Raw genomic sequence first — 15,846 nt, 5'->3', positions numbered from 1 at the left:
GAGTGTGAATGGTTGTCTGTCTCTATGTGTCAGCCCTGTGATAGTCTGGTGACCTGTCCAGGGTGTACCCTGCCTCTCACCCAACGTCAGCTGGGATAGGCTCCAGCCCCCCGCGACCCTCAAGAGGATAAGTGGTTATGAAAACTGATGGATGGATGGAATAGTTTATTATGTAGAATGAGCATATAATTTTGTAAGAGATGCAACTGACTATTTTACAAAAAAAAAGGACGATGGTTTTGGCTTTTTCAAGGGCATATATATACATGTATACATTTTTAGTTTAATGAGAGTTCATCTTTGAACACAGGTCTTTCATAATGGCCCATTCTCCGCTCAACACATTGCTGGAGGGTACGTGAGGTGTATAGGCCCTCTCCACGGGCCTCTGCACCAATGGAATCGCAATGCCTGCACTGTCTATGTTTACACCTCTGCTGGTGGCGTCCCAACTGAAATCTACTGTATGTAATACACTGTCTTTGGATAAATACCCCATAAAACGCCCATAAAAAGAGACTGTTGAGTGTTTGACATTGATGCAAAACTGTGGCACACACTAATATTAGAATGATATGAATCATGATAGATTTGCTAATGATTATTTCAGATGGTGGTGCATGTTTGCCTGTTGAAGCATGGCATTTTTTCCTTTAAATGTTAATCAGTATACTGGGGGCATTTTAAACATATCTTAATATTGGAGTGGATGTATCCCTCCCAAAATATTATAATTACTGCCTGGCTGTATGAAAAATAAAATAAAGAAAACATTGAACACTGCAAACTGTGTTCTCTGAGGCCTTGCTGCTGCCGCCGCTAGATGACGCTGTTGTACCAACACTTTGTCCAGCCCCTCTCTCCCAGCAGCTGCAGCCAACAGATCTATTACTGATAATGAATGGCCAATCTCAGGTTTATACATTTACAGATGTTTTATGTTCAAATATTTTTCCGTAGAAAAACAGACCCTGAAATATAGAACTTTATGTTTGTCTTTTTTCCTAGGTCTAATTTTTCTGCTCTTACAAACACCATGAATCATTTTGTAAGTGGTGTCACATTATTCAGATGTTTATATTCAGATGTTTAATATCTCTAATTTTTCTGTGTCGTCGTGAATGCATCATTTTTGAGGTAAATTGATGACGAGACAGGTTAAACTCGCAGATTAAGATGTCATGTATCCAGGTCCTGCAGGAAGCTGCAACCTGCAGCCGTTCATGCGTGAAAATCTGCATCAGCATGACATGAAAGACGGTCCTCGTGGGGAGGAAGCAGCAGGAAACGGCAGCATCCTCTAAATCTAGATTGCCTGCTCATCAGACATGGACCCCCATCAAGCCATAAATTTGGGGCCATTCAGTTCGGAGACAGTCAGTGGCGCTTATCTTGGACAAATATTTGCTTTCCTGGGCTTTAAGCCGGGAGCACACAACAACGCTTGTGTCTCACAGGGAATTTCCACAGGTGATCAGCACTGGTGAATGCCTGTGTGCCACTTCACTGAAAGGTTTTGTCGCCATCATCAAAGTTGCTCTGCAGAGGAAGTGTATCATGCTCATGCCGTGCACGCCCAGGTATCAGGCCCATGATAAAACTTGCCTACACACTGCAGCCCCGAGGGTTGCGTGACTTCTACAAGGCGCTACTGCCCAAAGTAATAATTTCCAGGGAGCATCAGAGTAAACAGTTAGGAAATAAAAAGTAAGAGGGGGGAAACCCCCTGTCTTCAGATTTATGCTCTGGTGACATCTGACTGTCTGTTTTTATCAGCAGCACCGAGCTCAGTGTGCTCCTAATGCGATTTAAAGTAAAGTTATTTGACTTTGTGAATACAAACTGTGAAGAATCCAGGTGCTGTGTCTGCCAGATTCCTCCTTCTACAGTCAGTGGTTAGAGTCTGAGGGCCAGTGAAGCTGTCTGGTCCCTGTTTGCTTTATTTTTTTTGTGAGTGGGCTGGTTCTGTGTCTTGGAGTCTTCCTACAGGGAGCGCAGGGAAGAAGTTCGCACCAGTTTTGCCTCCAATCCAGTGGAGGTTTCAATAGCAGCAGCGCGGCAGGGGAGGGACGCACTGCCAGCACTCAGGATACCCACTCACACACACTCTCACACACACTCCTGCCCACTAGAGACCAGTTAAATCCGCAAGAAAACTGCAAACACGCACCAGAGCAGTCGCCTAATCCGATTGATAGGCACCAACAATAGAAGTGAAAACTGAGGGAACTACTGGACACTGTAGAGGACAACTTGTGTTTTGATTTTTCTTTTAATTCGCTTTAGTTTTAAGGCACTTTTTTCTTTTTTAAATCTTGGTGATATCAGAGAGAGAGAGAGAGCAAGAAGCGCCATCCGTCAGATAACTTCGCCGTTTCATATTCTGAAAGGTAAGACATGTAAAGATTGTATTTTTACGCATGATTTTAGCGGTGCGTCTGATCCTGAGCTTCTAGGAAATTAACTTCCTCTTCCTTTATCTTAAACTTTCCTACAGCTCTTATTTTCTAACGCGCAGAAAAGCTGCATATAAATTCAGAGCCCGGACTCCCCGAGTAAAGTGGTGCCTTTGAAACGGCTGCCAGAGAGAGAAAGAGAGGGGAAGAGGTTTTTGCGGTTTACAACTCCGGGAAGTTAAAAAGTTTCAAACACATTTCAATCAAGCCCGAACTCGCATGCTTTTTTAATCTGAGTTAAATTTCTGGTTTGGGCTGTAGATGTGACAGCGCACGGAAATGCACGGTGCTGATGAGGAGCGTGATGAACTTTAGAGGCTTGCTTTTGTGCCTCCCGATCGGTTCCCATGCTCCCAGGGGTGACACGGCACCCAATACGGCGATTTATTAATACAAGCAGTATTTCTAACGGCCTGTGCGCAATGTGCGTGGTGCTCTCCATCCACGCTTTGAGTTGCAAAGTGCAATTTGGATACATATTTGTGCTTTTACGCACCTGTAAGAGCCCATGTGAGAGGCGCGCTTATTCAGGATCATTTTTCATCCAACTGAAATATATTATCAGTTGTTTTGATAAAAATGAACGAAGGCAGATTAATGGCACTTTAGCTCGTGTTGGGAGTTTTCCTCTTCCCATCCGGTGCATGTGAGAGCCGTGTTTTTCCTCTCAGTCGGTGTTTAATGAGAGACATACCCGGAGCGGGGATTTGAATAACTGTATTTAGTAGCAGGGTGAAGCCACACTGCCTCCCTTCTACTTTCTCAGGAGAATGAATCATGAACAAAAAAAGTCTTAAAATGGGAAGGTCTGCGTCGCATACCGTAACTAAACCGTGATTTGCATATGAAAACTCTCCGGCTGAAAGAATTCCGCCAGTGTTGCTATAGCCGTTCGCGTCCAGAGAAGTGACAGGCTGCGGTGTGTGTGTGTGTATATATACAGTCTCCTCCGCGCTGTCACACATCCAGAGTCACTGGTGGAAGATTAAGGACGCAAAGTTTTTTATTTCCTTGTTAAATTATTCATCATATCCACACACACACACACACTCTCTCTCACACACACACTCTGCTCCCAGTCCCCGGGCACATTCACTTTGCAAAGCCCCTCATTATGCTCCCTCAGATGGACACAAGCAGGAGGCAGGGCGGCTCACACGTCGCTGCTGAACAGGGCTTTCTGTGAAGCACAACATAACGGATCATGATTGACTCATTTCCCACGACGCAGCCAGGCCCCCGTGCATGTATGTGTGCATGCCTTGGGATGATGGGCAGTGGGTGGATGACTTTCCCATGGGGGCATTTTCTCTTGTAATCTTTAATCACCCTCTGCAGCCACAATGCCAGCACATCAGTCAGAGCCACCACCACCACCACCACTCCCCCCTTCCACTCCTCAATTCTATCTGAATGGTTTTTTTAAAGGCAGAAAGCGGCCCTGCGACCTGACCCTCCTCGTAGACACATTCCAGGATGCAGTGCTAAATGCAAGCTCCAGAGATGGACTATAAAGAGAGGGGTGGAGGAGGGGAGGGCGACGAGGAAAAGGGAAACTGGGCTCTCCTTTCCATTATGCTATTGTGCCAGCTTTCGTGGTTCTGATGATGTGGATAGTTCAGAAACTCAAACTGTGAGTGATGTTGTGGATGGCGAGGAGACAGGTCCCGAGCGATGATTTAGACTTATACACAGAGAGTGGAGGAATGCAATGGTTTGGACACACACGTATGGACATACACACACCAGATAAAAATCTCCATTCTTGGATCGGAGCCCTCACCACAGTCTCTACCAATTCATTAATGAGCTGTTTAGCTGTCCAAGAGTACCAGACCTGCTTTGGTTTGGCCTGCCTATAGAACAGGTCCAGGTCCTGTGTGGTTCCATCCTTGGCTTCTAGCCCCCCATATACTCCACTCACTCCCATCCCCACATTGGCCCTGAAGTGACAGCAGTGATGGAGCTCGCTGCTGAGGACCCACCATAAATCTGCCTTCAGACTTCCTTAACGAAAACACACAGAGGCTTCGGGTCCTGCGAGCCGCTGCCAGGCGTCTTGTTGGGTGGAATCCGAAATGTCTCTTTATTTGTGTTGAAATTAAACTGTCTTTTATTCCCTCCCGTTCTGTTAATGAGCTCCATGTGGCAGCAGGCAGGAGGCTTATCCGTCTTGACAAGGAGCTGGAGGGGAGGAGAGAGGGAGAGGGACCGGTTAAACAAAGTGAGGGGAGAAAGGGGAGGTCAGGAGCAGTTTGGTGCACACATGCACGAGCACATACGTGCATGCACACATATGATGCTGGGATGCACGCATGTGTTCTGCTCCACCGCCATACATGGAAACAGTGTGCCTATATTCAGTGTGGAAATACACTCACACACAGACTTGATCAGGTGGATGAAAGTTGTTATTTTTTTCCGCTTTAATCATGAGTAGATTGTGCATGATTTCGCCTTTGATTGATGTCCCAGAAAATATTGCGTCCATCTGGGAGATGTAAAGACTAAGTGTGAACATTTTGTTTTGGCTTTGTACACGATTTGCTTGTAATGACCCCAAATTAGAGCAGGGGTCAAAGCTGTTATAGAAGTAATTCAAATGAAGGGATGCCATTCCTCACATCACACAGGAATGAAGACAGGGTGTGGGGCCATTTTTGTGTTCTTGCTTCATAAGATTGTAGCAGCCTAATCGGCAGAGAAAATGCTGGAACATTTGTACATTTTTGTGCTGTTGATATGCTGAAACTTCACATTTCAACAACAATGTGTGGTTAGGTTTGGGCATAAAAAACACTTGGTTATAGTTAGGAAAACATCATGATTTAGCTTAATATATTCAGTTGCGGGGGCACAATCCCAGCAGGAAAAGGAGCAATGTCTCTGTAATAAAATCTGTTTTTTTGTGGCACTATCTCGTCAGGGCACTGTCCTGGCAGGAACTGAGCAATATCTGGGTAAAAACAACCACTATTTGTGGCACTACCCAGCACGAAATGCAGTGATATCGTGGTTGAAAATGTATGCTTTCGTGGCGCTATCCTGGCAGGAAATGCAGCAATGTCTCAGTTAAAAACATATGCTTTTCATGGCACTATCCCTGGTGGAAAAACAGTGACGAGTGGCTACAAAACACCCACATTTGGTGACTAAAGAGCTGCTGGAAACACTCGCTAAAACACAACTGGTTTTGCTGGTCTTGAGCTGTGTTCTGCAGTGGTTTGCAGCTTGGCAGGCATCTCACCAAGGTGTTAAGCCATCCATCTTCCTCTCTACCTCCCAATGTCAAAGTCAGCTCATACTCTCCATCACTTTACACTGATATGAAGCATGAAATGAAATGAAATGAAACATATTCATGGTGTACAGAAACACACAGTGCCAACATTTTCTTCTGGCAACTGGGCCGACTGTAGATGTGTCAAAGACAGCCATGGGAATGAAGATCATCACTACTTCCTCTGTTGGTGAAACCATTGCAAGCTGCATTTGTCCTTTAATCCTATTACACAGATTCCACAGCTTGCCAATTAGGATATGCAGGATGTTTTCCACCCGCAATGCTTAGCAAATTCCACTAAAAGTGAAACAAAAAACTATAAATGTATAAATAAACAGATAAAAAGCAACAGCAAAACAAAGTTGACACGATTGCGGGTGACTTTGCCTTAAAATTATCCGCTCCTCAAATTGCGATCATACATTCTTCCCCGTTCTAATTAAACATTAGACTTTATTTGTTCCAGATGCAGCTTTTTTTATGTGTTATTTTGGTAGGGAAACTCTGTGGCATGAGAATGGTGCAGGCCCGCATGTAAAAGTAGATCCAGCGCAGCTTGTGTGACCATGTTGACTCTGCGCTGGTCCATGTAACCGCAGTGACCCCAACACTGCTGCTCTAATATTCAGATGTCATCTCTCTGCAGTATATATTGTGAGTACAGACTGAGTGGTTCGGCGCATGTGGCACAAGTAAAAGGTTCAGTCATAGGGTTTAAATCAGTAGTGTCACATGTGAGGAGCACATTGAAAGCACACATCAAATGTGCTAATGACAGTGGTGATAAAACCCTTACTGTATGAGTGATAGCAGACATTATGTGTAATGACATCAGTGTGGTGGACAGAGCCGGCCAGGGATGAGGCCCTCGCTGTGTCTGTGTGGTGTTTGGGGATGTTGGAATGAAAGACAGCTCTGAGCAGCTCTGTACATACCACCTCAGCGCTGTCTTGAGTATTAATAGACATGTCTTTGTTCCAAGTGACACACTTCTGAAGTGGAATGAGACAAGCTGAGGCGATAAGGATCTCCTCTCTCTGTGTGAGTCAAACCTCAAAGTACCACTTAGGCGGCTTTGCTTTTGCTCTCTGAAGTTTGGCGAGCCGACGGGAGGCTGGGCTCAGACAACAGCAGAGACGGAGACACTGACAGGAGCTGTCAAGGGCTTTTTCCCCTGCTCGTGTTTTTAGAGGACGATAATGCAGAAATGAAGTTTGTAGTCGTCCAGGCCTGAGCCCTCTGGTTTTACTTATCTGCCTCTGCATAGGGAGGAAACGGGCGAGGAGAGAAGACAGAGAGTAAAGTTAAACGACTGTGTGTACAAGTGTGAAAGAGAAAGAGATTATTTGTTGATGAAAAAACTGTGATCAAGGAGAAGAGATAGACAAGGGAGGGTGAGTGGAGAAAGGGGGAGGGAGAGGGGTCATTAAAAGGACACCATCTCGCTTGCAGTAAATGGCAGTAAAGTATCTGGCTAATCTGCCATCATTACGCTGATTAAATCACCAGGGATTTGGCGTTCCCATCAGCTGCAATCAATGGGGCAAAATCAATAGACAGGGGATACGTGAGAGGCTCTCAGCCACGGTCAAGCTGCACCTCGTCCTGAACCACAGCTCCATCTGTGGACTGCACCACTAAACATTTTTATATTAGCGTCAATAAAAGTTAAATGACATGGATTTGGGGATTTTTATATTAAGCGTTTTATGAAATAGTGCGGTTCCCTGGAGTTTGTAGCCATGTCTTTTCCCTCACACGTCTGTATTTAAATCTAATCCCTCTTCCTCTCTGTGGCCAGCAGCACTCATTCACTCTCCCCTTACTTTTTTCCTCTCACTTATTGATTCACCTCAAAGATGGCGCCTGTGCTGTCACCCAGTTTTAATGTTCGGACCTAAATGTTAATTAAGGTTAAAACTGAAAGGAAAACAAGTCAGGAAAACATAAAATAAAATATGTAGTGGAAACAAATTAAAGCAGAGCCCCATTAAAGACACAGCAATGCCTCTTGCCAAAGTCTCAGTGTTGCCAAGTAGAACTCACTAAGCACAGTTTTTCTGTTTTAAGATTATGCCAGAACGAAAGGAAACAAAAAGGATGCCAAAAAAAAAGCAATTCAGAACTCCCATGGCAAAACAAAAAGACATTTTAAACACATTCAAACAGATGTAAGCCACCAACATTGATTAATAATGTGAAACACAGAAATACATTTTTATAAATAAAATAGTTCTCTAGTGGAGAGTTATAGCCTATAAGAATATTGATGCCACTCTCATGTCTTTATGCTAAACATTAGCTTATCTTAACATAACATAAAGACTGAAAATGGGGTAACGGCTAGCTTGCCAGTTTTATTTTATCATTCATTTATGTTTGGTTTTACTGTAAAAATATTTTGAAGTGCACCATTTGGTTTCTTGCAGAAAGTTAGATATGGAGATTGATACCACTCTCATATCTGTACATTAATTATGAAGCTAGAGACAGGAGTTGATTAGCTTAGCTTAGCTTAGCTTAGCATCTTAACATAGGCTACCACAAAAACTGGAAACAGGTTAACAGCTAGTCTGGCTTTGTCTAAAGGTCATAAAATCCACCTACTAGTTTTTACCTTTACCATTCAGCAATGTTTGATTTTACTAAAAAGGATAGTTTGATATTTATATAAAGCTAGTGAGAGGAGTTGATTAGCTTATCTTAGCGTTAAGACTGGAAGCAGGGGGACACAGCTAATGTTAGCCTGGCTTTGGCTTAAGGTAACAGTTGCATTTGTTATGTTTGGATTTACTGTAAAGGAATAGTTTGACATTCAAGGAAGTCAGTTTTCTTTCAGAGACTTAAATGAGAAGATTTATATTCCTGTCATGTCTGCATGCTAAATATTAGCTTATCTTAACATAGCCTAGCATAAAATCAAGAAAGGGGTTAACGGCTAGCCTGGTTTTATATAAAAGTGACAAAATGTGCCTGCTAGTTTTTAATTTAATCATTAACTTATGGTTGATTTTACTATAAAGCATAGTTTGATGTTGAAGCTAGTGACAAGAGTTGATTAGCTTAGCTTAGCTGAGCTGAGCTGAGCTTAGCTTAGCGTAAAGACTGAAAGCAGGGGGATAATAGCTAATGTTAGCCTAGCTTTGTCTCAAGGTAACAAAATCCGAATGTCTTTTTTTTTTGTTATCATTGAGTGTTGGATTTAGTGTGAAAGAATAGTTTGACATCTTAGGAAAGACATTTTCTTTCCAGGAGTTAGATGAGAAGATTGATATCAGTCTCATGTCTGTATGCTAAACATTAACGTTACCTCTTATCTTAACATAGCCTGGCATAAGGACTGGAAACGGGCTAACAGCTAGCCTGGTTTTGTATGTGACAAAATATGCCTTCTAGTGTTTACATTTATCATTAAGTTATGTTTGATTTGACTATAAAGGATGGTTTGATCTTTATATATGAAGCTAGTGACAGGGCTTGATTAGCTTAGCGTAGCATAAAGACTAAAATCAGGAGGAAACAGCTAGCCTAGCTCTGCCCAAAAGTAACATAATCAGATTTTTTTTCCTTCTATCATTAAGTTGTTTGGATTTACTGTAAAGTTTGTGTGGTGTGACAGTTTGACATTTAAGGAAGTGTGTGTTTTAAAGTCTAATGAGAAGGCTGATAATTACCACTCTCAAATCTGTACATTAAATAAGAAGCTAGTATCAAGAGTTGATTAGCTTAGCTTAGCATAAAGACTGGAAGCAGGGGAAAACAGCTAGCCCAGCTCTGTCCAAAGGTGAAAAACCTAGTAGCGCCCAAGGACTGAAAAAATAATGGGCATTGCCACCTTGACGTCCCTCACTGGTTTGTGGACTCCCTTTTTGAAGCCTCCAGGTCAGCATTTTGGCTGTGGCCATCTTAGACTTTTTGAGCCAGATGTGACTCAAGGTGACCATATTTGATTGACATGGTGGAGCTGGGGAGGAGCGAGGGATGTATCTGACCATTTAGCCTAGCTTAGGTCTTAATCATGCATAACTGTAAGTCTTAACAACATTTATTAATTAGCGGGTTTTGTAAAAATGTATCCCTCATACTGTTGTCATGGACAGGTAAATTAGCTATGGAGAGCAAAACTGTTCTTTGAGCCAGGCTGTGAACATGTTTATTTCTGCTGTAAAGTTGGACGTTTTAACATGGGGGTTTATAGTGATTGACTTTTGGAGCCAGCCTCAAGTGGCCATTTGAGAAACTGCAGTTTTTGGCACTTCATGTTGGCTTCATTTTTCAACTTTCAAGGCTACTGCTTGTCAGCAACTTTAAAACTCACAAATTAACACATTATATCTCATTTTTTAAATCCTTACAAAAAGTAAATGTAGAAATGACATGTTTGGGTTAAAGGATGGTTATGTGCTGGACTATATTTTGACTAAGAGCAGTGTTTTCTCCCTCTAGCTGATAACTCATCATCTTTTTTTTAACCCTCAGACAGCCAGGCTAGCTGTTTCCCCCTGTTTCCAGTCTTAATGCTAAGCTAGTCTGCTGGCTGTAGATTCATATTTACTGTACAGACATGAGAGAGGTAGTCTATCGATGTTCTCATCTAGCTCTCTACAAGAAAACAAATTAGCTTGTTTCCCCAGAACTTCAAACTATTCACTTAAAGTCAAACATAACTACGATAAAACCCTGTGCTTCTGTTTCCAAGTTGTACCATATCCTGTATGTGAAACCGAAGTATTATTTTCTGTGTCTTTCAGAATGAGGCAGTGTAAAGGATGGAGTGTGGTGGTGCTGCTGGTGCTGCTGGGTCTTGGAGCGTTTGCCCAGAAGCTGCCCACGAGAGACGAAGGCCTCTTCCAGATGCAGATCAGAGATAAGTCGCTGTTCCACGACTCCTCCGTCATCCCTGATGGAGCTGAGATCAGTGGCTACCTGTTCAGGGACACACCCAAAAGGTATGAGCTGCTCATACAAACAACGGCTGAAAGAATGACATAACCATTAAGTGATCAAAAACATGTTATGAGTTATGAGTGCAAAAAGGGAGCCAGGTCCACCTTCTGCTGCTGACTGAGCCATAACAATCACCAAGGAAAACATTAAACTTGCTGATGGCCACTTAGATCAGATGTTGCTCTGAAACATGATCTATTATGTAGATGCAAAAACTAAATAATAAATGAGACAGTCGTGTTCGTGTAATTGAGTGTCTGTCAGCTCAGAGCGAGAGAGACCAAGGTCAATGCTACAATAATACCATTACATACTACAGTCTCCCAACAGTCTGCTCAAGCATTTACCCCGAACACTATTTTGGATAACGTCAAAATGTGATGAAGCAATGTCAATATTGGGTCTTTTTAACCTGTTATTTTCCACAGGTACTACTTTGTGGTGGAAGAAGACAACACACCCCTGTCTGTGACCGTGACACCTTGTGACGCTCCTCTGGAGTGGAAACTGACTCTGCAGGAGCTGCCAGAAGAGGCCAGTGGAGAGGGATCAGGTATAATTGACATCAGGCAGCAGTGGAAGAGGTTAATGACACGTTGCGTGGAAATATCACTATCCCCCCCCACACAATTAACCTACGCAGTGATGTTAGGCTTTGTGTTTTGGTGGGTTTTAATTAAGTCACAGTCGTAGTGTCTAGTCTGACCACTTATGATGTCTGACTCGGCCCAGGCTGACGTCTATAATTTCAGAGAAGGGCTCCACTCTAGTCACCCTGCTGAATCAAAGCCATTACATCCCTTTACTTAAGCTGTCTTGGTCTTCTTAAGGTAAATCCTGCTGCACTTTGTCTGTCTGTCTTCCTTCCTCTTCCTTAGCTCAGTCTTTTTTTTCTTGTCTGCCTCACATTAAAACTTTCTCCATCTGGAGGGTGTCCTTTCAACACAGCAGGTCTTGCCAGATGACCAAAGCAGTGGTTTAGAGCGTACGTGTGTGATGTGAGCATATATTTGAATATCAATACATGAGCACCTGCGTGTGTGTCTGTGCTCTTGTCAGATCAAATATTACAAAATGATTTATTGGGTTGTTACACTGTTGAAGACACGCACCTTGCCTCAAGAGAAAAGAATTCACCTCTAAGTAGAAAAATAATGTCAAATTCGGACCCAACACACGCAGCTTCATTGATAGAAGTCTGATTTCACTTCACACAGTGTTTTGGAGGAACAGTTGAACCAGTGAACTTCTTCCCGTCTTTGCAGCTCTTTTTGCTAAACGTCTCTAGTGGGAGTAAATCTTTGAGCATTAATTTTTAGTACACCACTGAGCACACTCTCTGGTTGACAAACATAATATTATGCTTGGGGCCGTCTCTCTCACGTAGAAGCTACAAGGCGCCTCTTTGTAGCACAGCTTCCCCGGAAAGGCCGAGTGAATGCTGGCCTGTGATCTTTGGGGATGTTTGGAGTGAAAACATGGCTGCTATGTGAGGGGCTAATCGTCCATGAGGCTTGCGGAGCTTCATCGTGACCTTGCAGCATCAACATTTTTAGCATGGGAAGAAATAATTTTTCATCAAAGCCAAAAATGAAATAGAAGAAAAATATTGTAAAGGTCATGACTACAGATCGGATTCAGTGTCATGGAAGGAGCTCATGTTGTGCCTATTTGTTTTCCAGGAGAGCCTGAACCTCTGGACCAGCAGAAACAGCAGGTGACCGTAGACGAGGGGACTGAGCTCTTCACCTACAAGGGTAACGATGTGGAGGCCTATGTGGCCACCAGCACGCCCTCTGGCCTCTATCAACTGGAGCTGCTGTCCACAGAGAAAGACAGCAACTTCAAGGTGTACGCAACCACAACTCCAGAGTCCGACCAGCCCTACCCAGAGCTGCCCTACGACCCTCGAGTGGATGTGACTGCACTGGGCCGTACCACTGTCACCCTGGCTTGGAAGCCGACACCGACGGGCTCTCTGATGGGCCAGCCTGTCCAGTATTGTGTAGTGATTAACAAGGAGCACAATTTCAAGAGCATGTGCGCTGCTGAAGCCAAGATGAGCGTTGATGATGCCTTCATGCTGGCTCCAAAACCTGGCAGAGACTTTAGCCCGTTTGACTTTGCCCACTTTGGCTTTGTGCCCTCTGACAATGGGTTTGGCAAGGACAGAGGCCTCACAAGTAACAAGATCTCACGGGCGTATGCAGTTAAGCCCAGAGCATCAGACATTCAGAAGGTGTGCATTGGCAATAAAAACATTTTCACTGTGTCAGATCTGAAGCCAGACACACAGTACTACTTTGACGTGTTTGCTGTGAACTCTGCAACCAACACCAGCACAGCATACGTGGGAACATTTGCCCGCACTAAAGAGGAAGCTCGCCAGAAGACGGTGGAGCTGAAGGACGGCAAAGTATCGGATGTTTTCATCAAGAGAAAGGGCAGCAAGTTCCTGCGCTTTGCTCCGGTGTCTTCCCATCAAAGGGTCACTCTATTTGTCCACACATGTCTGGACGCCGTGCAGGTGCAGGTGAGGCGTGACGGCAAGTTGCTGCTCTCCCAGAACGTGGAGGGTGTGCGGCAGTTCCAGCTGCGAGGAAAGCCAAAAGCCAAGTACCTGATCCGTTTGCGGGGCAGCAGGAAAGGGGCCTCCACTTTGAAGGTGCTAGCCACCACAAAACCCAGCAGCAAGCAGCCCTTCCCGTCACTTCCGGAGGATACGCGCATCAAAGCCTTTGACAAGCTGCGCACCTGCTCCTCCGCCACCGTGGCCTGGCTGGGCACGCAGGATCGCAACAAATACTGCATTTACCGCAAAGAGGTAGCTGACAATTACGGCGAGGAGCAGCGACGCCGGGAACAAAACCAATGCGCCGGGCCAGAGACCCGCAGGAAGTCAGAAAAGGTCCTGTGCAAGTACTTCCACAGTCCGAACCTGCAGAAAGCTGTGACCACAGAGACCATCACAGGTCTGGAACCAGGCAAGACCTACCTGCTGGACGTTTACGTGGTGGGACACAGTGGTCACTCAGTGAAATACCAGAGCAAACTGGTGAAAACAAGGAAATACTGCTAAATGACTCTGCAAAGAATAAATCTATTATAAATATATATATTAAATAAGTTTATTTAACTCTAAGTGATATTCTACTAAGGAGTGTATACAGACTGACTACTCACACAGCGGATGGGCCTGTGGCAGTGACTGAACTGTTTGTAGAGAGAGATATCAACCTGTATATTTATGTTTACATTTCATTGTGGCACCTCTGGGTGGCCCAAAGCGTGGGGTGCTTCGTTACCGGGCTTGCCGTCTTGACATGATGTTGCCACTGGGGAGGCAGAACTTCAAAGAAGATCATCTTTCATCTTGTATGTTTCTTTGTCGCTGCATGACATTTGCTTTTGTCCGTCATATTTGTGCATTCCTTCAGTTTCAAGTCACCGGAGGAGATACAGTAGCTACCCGCGTTGTATAGATCTCTCACTGCATATTCACTACATGTTTTAGGAGGAATTTAAATTATTTTATACTTTTTCTGTCTCTCTTTTTGATTGTCTGTTTTTATTGATGACAATAATAACTGTTACGAGGAAATTCCAGTTTTATGAGGAAGTTGTCGTAGTTCAGACATTCCCTTATGTATCTCAGCCAGTGTTCGCTCTAGAGCCCATCTTGTAAATGTGTTCTGTGCTGGAGATCTGTGTTATTATCACTGTATCGCTGTGTGTGTCACATGTACAGAGTTGTCCTGCCAATATTCATGTACATAAACACTAAATATAGAACGAGTAATCCCTCTGTCACCCTGGGTGTCATGTTCTTTTGCCAAGCAGTTAACATCACAGTCATGGCTCCAGAGATGAAAGAGCACATTGCGTATTGTGTTTATAGACGCAGACGTCTAAATTAGGGTTGCATAAGCAGAACTTGATACACGGAGTGATTTGAAATGATAACTTAATCCTCAAAATGATTTGTGACAAGAAGAGGCCGACAGAGGATGAATTATTTGCTGGAAATAACTTTCAAGACACAAGTGGTGCTCAAGCTCTACTAAAAAAATATTACCTCTTGGCACCGTTGTTTGCAGTCAGATCAGTGTCTCATTGACTGACATCCTCATAGATGTACAGTAATAAATCAGTGCGTCTCAGCACACTTATGAGTGTGTCTCTATATTTTATGTTGAGGAATTTAAAAACAAAAAAAGCAAACTTAGTAGTGGTCTCACTTAAGAAAGTCAAAACAGAAAAGTTTGTTTTATCCCAGGGAGTACAGAGCATGTGTTTCACATGGTAAAACAGTTACACTTTATACAGCAGTGCTCTGTACACTGATCTCCTTGATGGTGAAGTACAAATGCAGCCACACAGGATGTTGTCAGTTAGGAAATTTGAGGTTCATACATGAAATGTTTGATCTCAGTGGGTGGAGAAGCAGGTCTAAAGATTCAGGGTCTACAGTACTGAAATAACTCTTACCGTGACTTGTTTATATAATTTGTGTTATATAATATAACAAACCATTTATTGTGTTCATCTTCTTTTTTAGGTTAAAGTGACGCCATGTAACAGATATAATGTAGACATAATATAACCCTCCCTTTGATTCTACAAATTAAAGGTTGGATTCATAAACAATAGAGTGCACCATAAAAACATATAACACAATATTTTTCTTACCATATACCTATATATCAGATTTGCAGTGATATAGTAGGGTTGACCACTGGTGCTTTCAGAAAATATTTATACAATGCACTTTTTGAAAAATAGGCCTAATCATCAGTGATGACAATGACTAAGTGGGTGAAGGCAAATACTAAAACCACTGTCTGTAAAGGGCCAGAGAGAGGTGGGTATATTCTGTATACCTGTGTACACCCACCACTCCACCACTGCTGCTAATTTCAAATAAGTCCATCACTTTGCTGTAATGCAAAGGTAATGTAAAATCAGCAAAAAAACACACTTGCGATATTTCAATATTCAAAACCTGAGATGATTTAAATTAGAATAATGATATGATATTGAAATATTGCTCAGCTTTAAGTGCTACAATCATACTTGGTCTCGCTATGACCAGCAGTGTACCTGACATTACTGAGTCAGTTTGCCAACTTTGTGATATTGCTTTACTTGTGCTTCTGCCAC

At 43.3% G+C, this 15,846-nt stretch overlaps 1 protein-coding gene across 1 annotated transcript; it reads left to right on the top strand.

Moving 5' to 3' along the window:
* The first annotated feature begins 1,957 nt into the window (after positions 1-1,957).
* Positions 1,958-15,631, top strand: ndnf (neuron-derived neurotrophic factor). Its single transcript, XM_049588802.1, has 4 exons — positions 1,958-2,390; positions 10,491-10,688; positions 11,115-11,239; positions 12,369-15,631. The coding sequence occupies exons 2-4, from the start codon at positions 10,492-10,494 to the stop codon at positions 13,763-13,765; spliced, it is 1,719 nt and encodes a 572-aa protein (XP_049444759.1). The 5' UTR covers positions 1,958-2,390; position 10,491; the 3' UTR covers positions 13,766-15,631.
* The last annotated feature ends 215 nt before the right edge of the window (positions 15,632-15,846 follow it).

Source organism: Epinephelus fuscoguttatus, linkage group LG10 (assembly GCF_011397635.1).
Source record: "Epinephelus fuscoguttatus linkage group LG10, E.fuscoguttatus.final_Chr_v1".
NCBI lineage: Eukaryota > Metazoa > Chordata > Actinopteri > Perciformes > Serranidae > Epinephelus > Epinephelus fuscoguttatus.
This window is presented reverse-complemented; position numbering and strand designations above follow the sequence as displayed.

Coding starts and splice junctions, on each gene's coding strand:
- ndnf (XM_049588802.1), top strand. CDS start 10,492: ATGAGGCAGTGTAAAGGATGGAGTGTGGTGGTGCTGCTGGTGCTGCTG. Junction 10,689..11,114: donor TTCAGGGACACACCCAAAAG/GTATGAGCTGCT, acceptor TATTTTCCACAG/GTACTACTTTGTGGTGGAAG. Junction 11,240..12,368: donor GGCCAGTGGAGAGGGATCAG/GTATAATTGACA, acceptor TTTGTTTTCCAG/GAGAGCCTGAACCTCTGGAC.